Source organism: Egretta garzetta, unplaced genomic scaffold, assembly GCF_000687185.1.
Source record: "Egretta garzetta isolate BGI_Z169 unplaced genomic scaffold, ASM68718v1 scaffold210, whole genome shotgun sequence".
In the NCBI taxonomy this organism is placed as follows: Eukaryota; Metazoa; Chordata; class Aves; order Pelecaniformes; family Ardeidae; genus Egretta; species Egretta garzetta.
This window is the reverse complement of record NW_009258218.1, coordinates 483535-499720: the sequence shown is the minus strand read 5'-3', so window position 1 is coordinate 499720 and position 16186 is coordinate 483535. Positions and strand designations below refer to the sequence as shown.

At 38.9% G+C, this 16186-nt stretch overlaps 1 protein-coding gene across 7 annotated transcripts in view; it reads left to right on the top strand.

Annotated features, from left to right (window-relative positions):
• Window positions 1-15565, top strand: part of ETV1 (ETS variant transcription factor 1) — a 64752-nt gene extending 49187 nt beyond the window's left edge. For 6 of the 7 annotated variants that reach the window (XM_035903614.1, XM_009648354.2, XM_009648283.2 and 3 more), the window contains 6 exons: window positions 3109-3176; window position 4085; window positions 5600-5668; window positions 8717-8886; window positions 12673-12774; window positions 15344-15565. In XM_035903614.1, coding sequence (XP_035759507.1) covers window positions 3109-3176; window position 4085; window positions 5600-5668; window positions 8717-8886; window positions 12673-12774; window positions 15344-15565 — 632 coding nt within the window. The remainder of the gene's footprint in view (window positions 1-3108; window positions 3177-4084; window positions 4086-5599; window positions 5669-8716; window positions 8887-12672; window positions 12775-15343) is intronic. The other variant, XM_009648428.2, reaches the window with a different exon arrangement.
• The last annotated feature ends 621 nt before the right edge of the window (window positions 15566-16186 follow it).

The window sequence follows — 16186 nt, the reverse complement described above, 5'->3', positions numbered from 1 at the left end:
GCGAAGGGCTGAAGAATAAATCCTGGTTCAGGTTTCCAGTTACTGCTTTGCTCTGCTTTGTTTGGGAGAAGACAGTCACTTCATCCCATTGCCTGCAGAAGCTTCGTCTTTCCCATGTCTCACCTGGAGAGGGACACAGGCTGAAATTCTGTGATGTGGGTCTGAAACCTGGTCCTCATCTCTGAAAAACAATCAGAGGATTTAAGGATTCCTTACCCACTTTGAGATATACAGGGCTGAGACAACCTAACCCTTTAAATTCTGATACGGTAATTAATATGAAATACTTCCTTACCAAGGGACCACTCAAGTGTCTTACTTGATAATGAAACCTAGACCCCGAGCCTGCTAAATTCAGTAGCAGATTTTTCTTGTCCTGAGGAAGTCTGTTTGGGCTTTTTCTGCTTTGATGTATTTTGATTAAGGCACAGCAGAGCCTATTTCCAGTCTTCTACTCTGTGACATTCCCAGATGAGAAGGCATTTCAGCAGTTTCTAGATTATACACAATTTTAAGATAATACCTACTGGGAAAAAACTGTTTCAAACGAACATGATACAAGGCCATATTAATTGTTTTAAAATGACTGCTATGTTGCTGTTAGCAAGGAGAACAATGAAGAATGACCTCTAAGTATTCCAAATTAATAATAGAAGATAAATTAATTTTTTTATATCTCTATATTTGTAGTTTGTTTTTTTTTTTTAAAGGGACTCAGCTGTTCTTGAAATGATAAAACTTTACAATGTGAATTACTTCATTAAAAGTCTGAAATAAGCTTGTTGTGTGTCCTAAATCCAGGGACATTTTTCTTCAAAGACTAAAAATTGCTAAAAGGTGATAGAATCAGTCACCTCTAACACTTGGATCCTGCCCTGGAAGTATTTTATGCCTAATTCTGTCTTATTTGTTGTCTTCAAACAATGCTTTAAGGAGAAGAAAACATATAATTGCTCTGTAATTTCTGCACTAAAATGTTTTCTTTTGAAGTAGCTCCGCTTAGCTAGTAAAAATACTTCTGGGTCTTAGTCAAGCATTTAGTACAATTTAAAACTGCAATGCTAAATTTCATTGGTTGGACTTTTTATTAGATAAGGTAGAAATGAAAGCAGCAGGCAATTTAATTAGCAGTAATTTTTCTGGGCAAGTCATTACTTTGATGAACTTCAGAGCAATGTTTATGGCTCCTAATTAACCATGTTAGTCATTTGATTGAATAATCACTTTGGAAATGTTTCTACAATTTGATTAGAGTCTGACCCACTCTGATAGTCATAAATTAACTGATAGCACTTTAGGATAACAAGACTCTAGTTACTTTACGAGAAATAAACTCTTCCTTGCTGTATTTTTTCGGTCCTCTGTGGACTGTTTAAGCACAAGCTAACCAGAAGATTAAGTAATCTTGGTACAAACAATGCTCGCCTTAAAAAGACTCCAGATGTTAATTATAATTGACTTAGGAGCATGGGAGATGAAACCCCAAATCGGTTAAGAACACAACTTCTTGGATGCGTGCGTATTTCTTTATTCCATATACTCTGCTGTATCGCTTTGCAAGAGTGGAGTTCATGAGTCAAAAAGAGTTTTGCTGCCAATACTAGTGAGTTTTTACCTAAAATAGAAAATAACATCTGTTTCAGTTCTCCAACTTCCTCTTTTTTTACGTAGATTTTTCCATCCTCCTTAAAATTCAATCTACTTGGTAACATGAGTGATTCCTTGCAGGTGAACCACTACTTGTAGTCTTGACTTCTAGGCTCCAGCGCTATCCCTGACTAGGGTGATCACTGAATCACTGATTCCTGTGGTTGCTCAGAATAGCTGCCTGAGGTGCTAGAGATTCTGGAGGCCTGAGCAGGCAGGCACCAAGTGTTTCATCAAGAGAGGAGGTAGTGAAGAGTTTGGTACAGATGTGCAAGAGAGACCATGAACTGTTTGTTAGAGGAAACTTACTGTTACTGCCCTATGTTTCATTCGTTTTGTGAAGTCAGTGTAAAACCTCATTTTCTTATCCTGCCAAATCTTTGATACTCATCACTAGTCAGTGAACAGTGAAATTTGGAATCACAGTCTGAAAGAGTCTGTAGGCAGTGTTGGAAAAATAACGTCTGCTCTTTCGACCTCTTTTTGCATCTCTTAAAAGAGTTACAAGTTACTGGTAACAGATTGCGTAGCTTAGGGTAGAAGTTTATCACAAGATCAAACAGGCTTTGTTAAGCAAGACTTTTGATATCCAAGAAGTGGGTTAAGCATGGTCTAGAAGGGCAAACATTTCTGGTGTATTTCTGTTTGCAAGTCCCTGCGCACCGGATGCGGCTACTTGGGGACAGTGCAAGACATGGGGAAAAAATAGAAAGACATCTAAAGAACACCATTTTCATTAGTTCTGTTTGGTTTTTCTCATTCTTCTTGCAGATTTGAGGAGAGGTAGGGAATGGCAAATAAATGTCTGTATTACTTGGAATGTGTGCACTATTTTTTTTTTCTTTTGGGGGGGTTTCTTTTTTGGTTAGGGGTGTACAAGTGGAGGGTGAAATTAATGCATCTGAATTCCTGGATTAAGTGCTTAGCAATCGCAGAAAATTTCATTAACCCTTCAAATCCTTAACCAGAGTCTACAAAGCAATATCCTACTCTAAATTCACTCTGCTGTTCCTTGTATTAACGTAGAGTCTGTCAGTCTCCAGTGTGATTGGCAGGCTTTTCTGTGTAATTGATTAAAAATGCTAGGTTGAATTAGTTACAAAGATAGATATGCAAGCACAGGGTTTACAATATTTGTACTGTTTGGTGTGGATTTTTTGGTCTGCGAATGGTCTAAAGTGTAATTGTCATGGGAGTCAGCTTTTAGCAAAGGTGATTACAGTCAGGGTTTGAGTTCAAGTGCCTGTGTTAGATGGGATCTGTGATCCTCACATTATGATTTTCTCCTCCGCCATGCCTTGTGCGTGCTGCTCTGAAGTGCTAACTGTGTTGACAGGTTCCCCCTCGCTGTAACTTGCATCCTTTTTGTTGCTCTTCTGCCTGCAGCCTGTCTCATTGATAACCTGCACACTTTTAATTCCAGACAGTCTTTTGACTAGCATTGTCGTCTTCTCCTTTCAGAAGTGCCTAGCTGCCATTCCATTTACATGAGGCAAGAAGGCTTCCTGGCTCACCCAAACAGAACAGAAGTTAAGTTTTCTATTATGTATTGCTTTTGTACAAGAGAAACTTAAAAAAATTAAAAAGCCTGGAGGGATTTGGGGTTCAGTCGTTTAATTTTGCTGCTGGGAAGACTTGCATCATCTTTCTTTCCCTTCCCAGTCTTGAGTTTCTGATGCACTGATTTTTTTTGTAGCTTCTTCTAGTGCCACAGGTTGATCAGGATAAAAGCAACTTCATTATGAATTTACTCATTCTGCTTTTCAAGGCCTCTAGCAGTTGAAAGGAAGAGACGCTTAAAAATTTGTCCATTTCACCCATTCTGCTCACGTGGTATTTTCCAGGCTATTGGTGTGACAGGCTCAGTTAACTGTTCAGTAATCCATTTTATACTTCAAAAAGTTTTCAGTGAAGGTTTTTGGCTTTTCCTTTTGTTAGGATTTCTGCGATGCTTTGGTGGTCCTTAGGCCCAAACTGTACAGCCGTATGATATATACCAAAACTCTCAGTGACTTCAGTAGGGCAGAGCTTAGTTCATTGTCAAAATTAATAATTCTGAGTAAAAGCACTTTGTATATATAAAAGCATATGTATTAAAAATAAGAAGGTCAACATAACTGAGAAAAAATGACCACTGAAAGAGAGGTTGTACCCTCCCCTCTCCTGCTTTGGTGTACCTTTCTTGTCAATATATGATTTTTTGTTTGTTTGTTTGTTTAGAGTTTATTCAGTTTTCTTCTAAGGGGAAAATTTCACAAATATGAGGGAAATTATTTTTGAGATTAAAGAGAACTCAGGCAGATGTATGAATCAAAGTCCTCTAGTAAGACTTCATTCACTAGTGAAAAGACACAACTGGAAAGTTAACAAAGCCCAACTGCTTCTGGGGTGGAATAAAGGCAGAAAATAGAAATAAAAGGTAGTATTCGACAAGGAGGGTGGCACAGGAGATGGAAATTTATAACAGTCTTGGTATATGAAATTATATGAAGTATAGAAGCTTGATAAGGGAGGTGAAAGACACCAGGGAAAAATCCACCAACTGCAGGGCTAAGGTCAACAGATCTGAGTTTCATTCACAGCCTAGGCAGGAGAAAGACAATCTTAGCCATGTTACGCACTCATAAGTACTTGGAGGTGGTAAAATTGTTATGAATTATGTAGAAAAGCAGTAATGTTTGATTAAATATTTGTTTTCTGTATTTGTAAATCAGTCAACATGATTTTATGGAATAAAGGTCATGTCAAATCTGATTCTATTCTTCGTTGAGATTAAAAGTTTGATTGATAAAGATACTTGTATCATGTAGTTAGATTTTTTTACGGCATACAGTTTGCCACTGCATTACATTCTGATTAAGAAGTTAGCACAAAGCAGTATCACTAAAGTACACGTTAAATACATTAAGACCTGGCCAACTGACAGATCTAAAAGTGGCTGTCACTGGGCAATCATCTCTAAATGGATTGTTTCTATTATAGTTCTGTAGGAATTGATATCAGGAGTGTTTCTATTCAACATTTTCAGTTAGGATACAGAAAAAAGTTAATAGATAACTTTATGGCACAAAGACAGGCCGAGTGGTAAATAACGGGCAAGACAGGGCAGTCACACAAAGCAATTTGAATTGTTTGGTAATCTGGGCACATAAAACAAAATGTTATTTTAATATGCTGAATGTAGACCAGGCCTATGGAACCGGGAAACAGTATATTGGAAAAAATGATTTTGAGATGGGCCTCCTCCTCCTTGGCTTCACAGTGGGAAACCAGCCCAACCAAACATTGTAACCGTATGGCAAAAGGGCCTTCTATAATATTTGCACAGTCAAAACGAGGATCATAGGGAGGCGGGAGAGCAGGAGATGTTTTGTCTCACTGAGTAGCACTGGTGAGGCTGATAGTGGCATGCAGTACAGTTCTGGTTAAGCAAAACATTAAAATAATACTGAAAAGTAGGAGTGTGTACAGAAGAGAGTGCTAGAAAGCATGCAGGATTGCAGAGAGTGTCTTTTAACGACAAAAATTAAATTTAAGAGAACAGTCTTAATTGGAAGAAACATCAAGGGGGTGACTGCTGTGAGTATGGGGAGGAAATGCCGAATAGGACTTTTTTAGTCTCGAAGGGAGAAGACCCACAGGAACTAATGGTTAAAAGTCAAAGCCATGCTAGTTCAAACAGGAAATGAGACAAACATTTTGGAATAAATCACAGAGAAAAATGGGTGCTTTTTCATTTTTGCAGGTGGAGATAAACAGTCTTTTGGGAATGCACACATTAATTAAACACCCCTGTACTGAGGCCAAAATGTTGCAATTGGGCGGTGTGTAAAGGATGTGGGATATTAATCTGATTCCTCTATGACTTAGTGTTCCCTCTGGCATTAAGCCTATGATCTCTTCTTTCCCCATGCATCTTTTAAATAAACACCTCTCTCTCTTTAACTTACAGGCTGTATGTATGAAAAGGGACCTAGGCAGTTTTATGATGACACTTGCGTTGTTCCAGAGAAGTTTGACGGTATGTATGACACATCTCTCTCTCTTTTTCTTGTGTGGGGAGATGAAAAAGGAAGAGATGAGGGACTTTTCTCTGTTGCTGATCAAAAAAGCTCGGTAACGTTCCAATTTAGGATTCCTTAACACACCATTTGCGGTGCGCCCAACCAAAGCTGACCTTTGTCTCTTGAAACCAAAGTCTCCATTTCAATAGGATGTCGTTCAACTTTTGGCAGCGAAAGGTGCTGTATCCAGAGTTGTGGCAGAGGAGCTCAGTTCCTGTACTGTTGAGAAGTAATAGGAGGATTTCCATTGCACTGGTGATCACATACCGCTTGTTGTTTGAGATTTAAAGAAAGCTTTTCTTATAATTAACAGAACGGTGGAGAAAGCAGCAGCTTTGGTTTTACTCAGGATTAAGCCTCTTGTCTTGCTGTCTGTGAAGTGATGAATAGTGGGGAGTGAGTTTATAGGGCATGATTGTGTCAGTGTATTTGCACTACGTTAAACATTGTACTAGTGGTTTATTTTTCAGTGGGATTGATAAGAAATCAATGATCTTTTCACAACATTACCCATTACAACAGGTTTTTTTTTTTTCAAGAGGGATTCTGAGGTCAATTAAAATAAATGGCCCAAATTATCCTCAGTTACTCTGATGTAAAATCAGTTTCCTGGTGTAACTCAGTTGATTTCAGATTTATTTCATTATAGACAAAGTAGATGGACTCAGTATTTCTTGCTGGTGACTCTGTTAGTCTGCAACTTTAGGAATTAATTTGGAGACCAGTTACTTAAATTTGCTAGAGTGGCTTCTTTGTGTTAGAGTACTTATGTCCAGCTTTATTTATCAGAGAGTATCTAACCTTACCTGTTAAACATGTGAACTATAGCTAAAACTATAGCTAAAAGTAGAGCTGGAGAACTCTTGGGGTTTTTCCTTCTGCTTTATTTTGTGTGTTTTCCCCTGAGAATCATTTATATGGATTACAAAACTATTACGTGTCTAGCAGCATTTGTTGATTTTGCTGGAGAATGGGAGACCCTAAAATGAAAGTAACCCAGAGAATTACACATTCCTCAAACGGGGGTATCATGTATATTCTAGGGTTGGTAAGGAATTGCAAGAAATAAATAGAGGATTTTAAATAATATTAGACCTAACTGAAGGTTGCTCTATCCAATATTGCATTGTCACCGGATTGACACGTACACTGAAAGGGTGATTTATTGAAATTCTGCTTTATACCCTGACTTTGGAATGTATGCTTCCCCTCCGCTCCCCCTTTTTAAAGCAGATCGTGTCAGGGTTTTTTTCTTCCCCAAAAATGATTGTGAACCTGATCTGTTTTCAGTATCAGTGGCAGTTTTATATTTACATTTATGGGAATGACATCAGACCCTGTACCTGCAAGAAGTTAAAGCTCTTCAGGAGTAGAGTTTGTCTATGTCTTTCTTGAAAATCCTTTTTGTTTGTTTGGGTTTTGTACAGGGAAGGGAATGAAAATAGAAAAGAAATACAAATAAAGTAAAAGAAATAGATGTTTGGAAATATTTGTGTGCTTGCAAAGCAAGCAGTCTGCTAGCTTCTATGACTGTCCATTGAGAGAACACCTTGTACTCTAGAAGATTGATGTGGTGATACAAATAGGTGTGTTTATACTTGTAGCATAATTACTTTTGAGGAAAAAATAGCAGATGTGTCATCATGTTTTGGCCAGTAAAGTAAAAGTGGGATAAGCCCAGGACTAGTCTTGCTGTTTCAGAAGTAGATTCTCAGCTGCTTTGTTTGAAATCAAAGATCAGCACAGGCAAAGAATCTGATCCTCTGTAATACTGCACTTGCTATTTGCGCATTGCTCAGCTATCATTAAAAGAAAAATCTTGTCCTTGAAAAAGAAGGCCCTTCAGGACTGGAACTTGAACCTCACATAAACCCAAAAGCCTTGTGTTGATTTATTTGTTTTCTACAGCTATTGACTCAATTTTCTTTCCTGATTACAAAAGGAAGTGCCCCATTTTTAATATTATTATTCTTACTTTCACTACATGGAGCTGTTCTGTGATGGCCATCAGAGCATCTTAATGTTGTGGTTGAATGTAGAGTCCTGGTTTTCTATATTAAACAGGTCATACTGCTTATTGGAAGGTATTGCTGTTCTGGTAGTTGAAATGAGGAGTTTTACCAGCGTATCAAGGATTGCTGTCATTGTGTGCAGAAAAAAATACTCTCTGCTTCAGCATCAGACCTTTCAGCTGTTGTTGTTTGCATGAGTTGTTTAGTATGAATATGATTTAAAAACAACCGAGACACAGTATGGATGTCGCAGGATGGCTTTTCATTGGCAGTTTGTGGAACAGCTAGCAGAATATTGTTATTGTTTTTTAAAAACTTCCTCTGGACTTGAAATTTTAGAAAAATTAACTTACTGCTTTTCAGGGGGAATACTAATCTAATATGTAGATATGAGTAAAAGTAATGTGTGCTTATATGCAAGTCCAATGTGCCACAGAGGAACTCGCATATCTGCAGGATTTGCATACCTATACATAAAGCACATGCTGTTTAACTCCAAGTCAAATACTTTGTCAAATTTTCCTTAGAAGCATTTGCATGCAAAAGAAGTTTCACTCAGTAGGGCTTTGCAGCTTTATGAAGCGTACATTACATTTCCAAAACTGGGGCCTGTGCAAAGTATAGTACACAAATGCAGTTCTTCAGACATCAGAGTTGCTTACAAAAATAGTTCATGCTCTTTCAGATAGAGGATATTGCAAAATGGTTTGCAAGCGAGATTTGCATGTATCAGAAGTAAATGTGGATAGGCTTAGGGAGACTTCCACAAATCGTGACTGAATTTAGGTACTTTTTAGTATATGAATATGTTATTGTAAGAGTGTTTACAATTAGCAGCCGACAGGGAATGTTGCATTTGTGGGTGGCTGGGTAGTAAGAATTCTTTCCCTCTGTTTTATTAACCCTAATGATTGCTTTGCCAGTTTAACTGACAAACCGAGTGGTAATGCTTTTTGCACATTGCTCATCCAATGTTGTTGCTATTCTGTGCAGGTGACGTCAAACAGGAGCCAGGCATGTACCGCGAGGGACCCACGTATCAACGGCGAGGCTCGCTTCAGCTGTGGCAGTTCTTGGTAGCTCTTCTTGATGACCCATCAAACTCTCATTTCATAGCGTGGACTGGCCGAGGCATGGAATTCAAGCTGATTGAGCCAGAGGAGGTGAGTTAGATGGACAGCATGCCCTGACAACCACTGCCCCGTCCTGCAAATTTAATAGTGCTCCTTTGGATTTAGGCCCTGTTTTCCTTCAATATTTTGCTTCAGTAGCACTTCAGAAGGGTGACAGAAAGGACTGGCAAGGGAAGTGCTTCATTTAGGACAGAGGTGTGGTTAAGTGTAGACTTGATTCCTAGTTTCACAAAATAATAAAAATATTGCAAGTACTAGAGTTACAAAATACTTGACATTAGTCGTGGGGCCCAGATTTTTAAGAACCACTTCATGGATAGAGCTGTGTTCCAAAATCCTTTGAAAATTGTCTCTGAATAGTCTTTCAACACTAAATACTCTTCAGTGTGAAGATGTGGGATCTTGGAACTTTAGGCTGTAGAGTGAAAAACCCCAGCTCTGACAGATAGCAAAAGAGGAGGTTAAGAACGTGAGGCCATAAAGTCCCATCAAAATTATATAACACCCCCCCTCCCCAGCCCCCTTTTTAGCGTTGTCTTCAGAGTCTTCCTGCTTGTCTTTATTGTTAGATTGTTTAGTGCACACTTAGGTCCTAGGCTTGCAAACACTCGTGCACGTGCACAGCTCCCATGAACCATGAAGGACTCATGGGGTAGTTAAAATTACTTGTATTCACGAACATACGCTGAAGCATGACTTAGTTCACTTGTGTGATAAACAGGAGTAAATTGAACTTTGTATTACATACCTTTTTTTGACTAGGTAACATTAAATAATCTATCCTGTGTTCTAAACAGCCATGGAAACTGTTAGAAAATCAGTTGTGCCTGAATTTTATTGTAATACTGACGTGCATGATTTCATTAGGGTTGTCAAAAAGCAATATCACCCTGGTTTACTTTTTTGCCCCTTGGACAAGGTTGGGTAACAGAGGAGACCACAGCAAGTTTTCCATCAGGATCCCCTCTGAGTTAGAGCTGAGTAGGAAGGTTCGGGGGCGTAAGGCTGCTTCTGTGTTCCACCAGCTATTTCTGCCGTTTGCCATCCATCTGCTGGCATAAGAAATCTGAAAGCTTTCTTGCATTTGAGTTACATTGTCTGCCAACAGCCCTAAGGGGGATGATAGAGTAGCTGGGGATGGAGACAGGACTGATGTCCCTTTTCTTCTCAGTGTGGTCTGGCTGAAGGGCAGGTTGCTGCAGGGACCCGCGTGCTGGCTCTGGTTTTTCTGAGCTTCCCCTGCCCTAGTGATAGTCACCGTGGCAGATCCTGGCACTGTGCGTCTGAGGATTTGACCACAGAACATTCTCAGTCAATTTGATACGGAAACTTTGCTGGCAAGTCTGCAGCCTTAGCAGGCTACATGGACTTCTTAGTTTTGTGGCCTGGCTTAGAACAGGGTGAAATCTTTGGAAAAACGCTTGCTTGATTTTTGGTGAATGAAGTATCTGATTTTTTTCCCCTGTCCCAGTCTCAGTATTTTTTACCCTTTTAGTTTTGTCTTGCCTTTAAGCTACATCCAAAGTTTTTCAAGATTGAAGACGTTTATTGAAAAATGGTTTCCAGCAGATGGTGCAAAAACTTTGTAGATTTTATTAGCTAAGGAAGGGAAAGTAGCAAAACAAAACTCTTAAGGCTTCCTTATTGTGTTGTTATTATTATTCCTGAAGAATTGGATATTCTGATTTAAGTTAATCAGATCATCTGCTTGTCTGACCTTGTAGCAATTGCATTGTGGTTTTGAGCAGCACTGCATCCAAGATCCAGAGGAGGCAGGCTACTTGAAACTTGCTTACTCCTGTGTGCTGTTAGGGAGTACAGGGGAGCCTAGGCTATTTTCATATGAATGTCATGGATCTGACAGAAACTGTTGATTAAAATAAGAATAGCCTATGGGAAGCTGGATACTTCTGTTGGTTGCGAAGTGTAAATTGAAGGGAAGTCAAAGAGCTTGTTGGTTCAGCTGTAGCAGGTTAGGATGTTAATGACATGACCTTTCCCATCCCATCCCTTTCTGGAGGTTTATGCCCTTGTAGAAAGGGTGACAACAAAAATGAATATGTATCAGCTCCTCGAATACCCTAGTTCATTCAGAAAGCAGAGAACTGTGAACCATGGAGGCCAAGAACTGGGTGTAGGTCTATTTATGTTGCCTTGTCACAGGGACAGTAACCTTCAGCAAAGGCTAGAAGCCTGAATCCCTTCCACAGACCAAGACTTGATAAATGCTGTGCAGTTCAGGGACAAGAAGACTCACTTACCAAGACTACTTCTGGACCTGCTTGCTTATTTAGGAATGTCAAAATACCACACAGGATAGCATATTCTCAACCATTATTTTGTTGTTATCTTTGCTGTATATTTATTTATTATGCAAGCCTGTTATGTTGGGGACTTTTAGGACTCTGATTAGTGCAGAAAACAACTTGGCAGGAATAGACAAAGAGTGATGTAGGCATGTGTTACAAAGATGAATAGGCAAATCAAGGTTATGCATCTAGGCCAAATCTACAGCTGGAATAAGTTGACATGATTGGAGGTATGTTTCAATAGAGCTATAACATAGCTGAAGTTAGCAGAGCCATGATAATTTACATAAGCCTGAAAAGCTGCACCACTGAAAGGAAATAATGCTTTAAAAAGAAATTTTAAAAATTATTGTTCAGATGGAGATCAAAGTCATGGATTTTGCTGTTGTTATTTAGTCCCCTTCAGTTCTCAGTACTGCATGTCATCTATGGTTTGCATCAAAAGGCTCCAGACACCTATGGGAAAGTTTCATAAAGCAGTCTGCAGAGAAGCTGCTTGGCTACTCTCTCCTTTTTCCAGAGCTGTATGCATATGCACCTCTCAAACATTTTTATAAAATGTGCTTTAAAGAGTTCATCGGCTCTGACTTTTTCTCCCCTCTGGTGACATGATAGTCATTTGTATAGCCAGTAATTGAAATGTCACTGGCAGCCGATTATAATTTCAGGTGGGGAATAAGCAGTTAAGCTCTTTAAACAAAAGGTCTCTTTGTCCAGAACTACCTTTGGCAATACAACAGGAAGCATAAAGGCAAGTAGAAATCATAATTCAGAGCAGAAGGCATATTGCTCTCTGTGGCATGGCTTCATGAGTTGCTTACAACTCCCTTTTTATTATTATTTTTAAGGGAAATTATGCAACTGCAATGATGAAATTTCTGTGCCATTCTTCATACTACCATTTGATTCTTCCAAACGATTACCTTGCCTCCTCTGATAATTCATTTTCTTTGCTGAAGTAATATTTAAGACTAGGAGTTGGCTTTTGACTTGTATCTCCTAATAATCTCAACATCGCTGTCATTCCAAGTACAGCCTGTATTAGGTCATGAACTGAGTGTGTATGCATGAGTGTTTAATATAACTTAGTGTCCTGACAGCAGGGAAAACACAGGAATAGTACAATTATCCACAGTATCAACCTAATGAAAAGTTTCCATCTTTCATGAAACTTTTCTGGTAGAACTTGATAAATAATTTTTTATGTATCATCTCTTTATATGGCTTTATATTTCATTGGTTTTCTTTATTAAAAACAAACAAAAAAACCCCAACCCTCCATCACATTTGCAAACGAGTAAGTCTGCTTCAAGTTTAATGGAGGACTGTGTGTCCAATTAAAAATCATAGTAGTACATGGGAAATTCAGGTCATGGCAACCTTTTCTCTTGTTTATTCATTGCACCTGCAGGGTTCCCCCTCCTCCATCCCCAAATAAAGTATCTGATGATAAGATCTGCTTGTTAAATGCATTTAGCAAATCAATGCTAATCCATTTTTGTGGCAGGTGGCACGTCGCTGGGGGATTCAGAAAAATAGGCCAGCTATGAACTATGATAAACTTAGCCGATCACTTCGCTATTATTATGAAAAGGGAATCATGCAAAAGGTGAGTAGCTAATTCTGTATTAAATTTCACCAGTGTTGCATGTTAATCCATAAGTCAGTTTACAAGGAGTACTTGTAACGGCATTGCTTAGGTAGGTTTTTCATCTATTTAGGCAAACACGAAGCCTTTTCACCTACCAAGTCCAGTGTACGCATCAAGATTTTTTTTTCTATGTAAAAATTGTCTGTGGTTTTAGTTCACACAATACATATCATGATTATAGGGCAAGAGGTAACATTCAAACATATCCAAAAGAGCTTCCTGGCACCTGGTAAAGGCAAACAGTAGAGTACGGTATGAATAATGTTTTGCAGATCTAAATTAGCTGCCCAGCACTTGGGTACTTTGGTAAGTACAAGATACGGGAGAAAAATGGTACCTCTTAACATACCAAATACTTTAATATTTTACCAATAGTGTTGTAATAATACCATTTTTAAGTGGAATTTAATATTTTATAACAGGCTGAATTATGAGAAATATTTAACAATAATTTATATATAACAGTCTGGTTTTGCTGACAATATTCAACCCGTCCTTCTACTGTGGCTTGGCGTGATTTACGTGTATGTTTTTAAGTCTTGCTATGTACTACGTAGGTTGGCTGAGAAATCAATAAGAGACCTGTCTGCTGCATCTACAAAACTGGCAGGTGTGATCAAAGATCATAATGAACACGTTGTGCTGTAAAACTTGTTCTATATCCCTTCACATTAGTTCTGTGACCTGTGATGACTAACATGTTTGAACCTGCCATTTGCCAATTCTATGAATGGAAATAATACTCTCTGCTCAAGTTGCTGGGCAACTTTTCCAATAGGTTTTGTGAAGTCTCAGTTTGGATTTGCCTCTTACAAGTCCTCTGATGAAGGGATCGTTGTAGTGCTCTCCTTTTTCACTATCCCTGAGTCCCCGTGGACAACACTCTGGGCTTGTGTCAGCTTATGGCACTTCAGCAGCACAGTGCCTCATCCGTTCTTGTGTGTCACAGAACTCTTCATTGAGTCTTTGTAAAATGGACTGGAGATCAGCTCCAGCTGGAGAGAAACAGAAACACTTATTTTGCTAGGTGGTGCTTCAGGCAGAGGTGGTCCTCATTGCAGGTTATAGCTCAGCTACACGGGCAGTTGTGCTAGCACAGTTCAAAGGCAGCACAGAGGCAAGAATAAGCAGCAAAGAGAGTGAAAGAAGTTGAAAAGATGGGGGCAGGAATACCATAAGGCTGATAATGCTGCACAACACACACATCCATTTAATATGGAAAGTTTACAAGTACTTCTGACAGCTAGCCTGCTACCTCTTAGGCTGCTATTTTTTTATCTACAAGAAAGTATTCAACACACATTTTAAAAGCTAGTTTGGATGCTTATTTTTCTGACATAGCAATGTTTGAGGCTTTCCCTGGGATCACCCTATCTGGCCAGTTAGTGTACATTAAAAATGAATGTGGGTTGTAGATTCATAGCAGGTTTCCTTACTGCAAGGTTTGCATGCACCTTTTTTCCCCTTTTGTTTTAAGCTAAGCAATGATAACAGGTGACGCAAATGCCCAATTTCTGAATGCAGCCCTCAGTCTGTCAAACTTGCCGACATTAATTTGATGAAAAAAATTCTGCTGCAGTTATAGCCTCTACCAAACCCTTTATTTGTAGAATAAATAAGCTGAAAATTTAAGGAGGTGCTTCAGACTATTTTGCACCCATAAGAAAAGAGTTAAGTTTGCAACACATTTGCCACCTTCATTCACTCACTTCCAATGCCGTGCTAGCTGGAGTTGCAAAAAGCAGACAATATGATCTTTATTTTAAAATAACTTAAATAAACTGTGAGCATGCAACACGGTTCATATTTTTTAACATAATTCTTTAAGTAAGGTGCTTTAAGAAGACACTATATTGACTTTTTTTTTTAAAATAAGACAAGAATTCTGTATTGTTTTTATCATTCTTCAGCTTTTAGGAAGATGAAGTGCAGACATTTAGTGCTATTTCTGAATAAGGGAAAACTTTAGTATCTTTGGACGAATTGCCCCTCCATAAGCAAATCCAAATGTCCCAGCTTCACATGAGCAATTGCTAAGTACATATTAGCCTACGTATTTGCTTACGCTGTCATTGTACAATCAGCATGCACTATAACTAAGTGCTTTTATACTTAAGTATGAATCAATCTGCAGAAAGTGAAATTCAGATCTCTATCATGCAACGTGATTCTTTTTTCCACTTTGCACACAGAGTGTTGGACTTAGTCATTTTATTTTGCCACTGTAGTGACAATTTGTTTACATTTTCCAAAGAACAGTTCTATTTGTGGTTCAGTGTAGGAAATGACTGCAAACAAAAGTTTGGAGGTAGAATACCTAGTCCATCTTCTACCAGGCCATCACATGTGGCAAAACCAGGAGCATTCTGCAGAGTCTGCTTCTGCAGATCCCTGTTGTCTTTGCTAGGTCGTTGCCTTACCAGTTCTGCTGCTGCATTATTAATTGCGTAACGAAGTCTCTTCACAAGACTATTGCAAAACTACAAGGCCTTACGCTGCACCTTTTTGTCCCTTCTGTTGTCCTAAGGTGGCTGGAGAAAGATACGTCTACAAGTTTGTTTGCGACCCTGAAGCGCTTTTCTCCATGGCTTTTCCAGACAACCAGCGCCCCTTACTGAAGACTGACATGGAGCGCCACATCAATGAGGAGGACACTGTACCTCTGTCCCACTTCGATGAGAGCATGGTCTACATGCAGGACGGTGGCTGCTGCAACACCCACCCCTATAATGAAGGCTATGTCTATTAACAACAGTGACAGTGAAGGGGATGATTCCCCCCTCCCTTAGGCTTCTCCTCTTTCACAAGACCCAGAGGAAAGCTGAATCGACTTCAGTTTGTTTTTTAAATAGTACACTAAAAGGGGCTTTTCCTGTTGCATTACTCCTATGGTCTGCCATGGACAGCGCACTTTATTTGAAAGGGGAGGGTTGGAACCTAAACGTTATTCTGTGTAACAGGAGGAAAAGGGTGGGTTTGCTTTTTACTTAAGTTTGGGAAGGGAACATACAGGTTTTAAGTACGAAAAAGCTATATCATGTCTGTTTTGTTTCATATCAGCATAAGATATTGTACATTTTCTCTGGGTATCCGTAGTACAGTTAATTCTCATTGTGCAAAATAACCACTTGGTGATGATATCAGCACAGCATGCCTAGGGCATTTGTTTCTTGCCATTCTTAATTGTCTTTCTGCAGTTATAAAAGAGAAGCAAAGCATTTAATTTAGAAACTTGCAGTGGCAGACCTTGCACCTTGCCTCTGAAAACAACCAGATATCTTGAGTTTTTCCTTTTCTTTTTTTTTTTTTTTGGAATGGCCTCAGAAAAATTCCTGTTTAATGACAGAGTGGCCATAAATACAGTGACCAA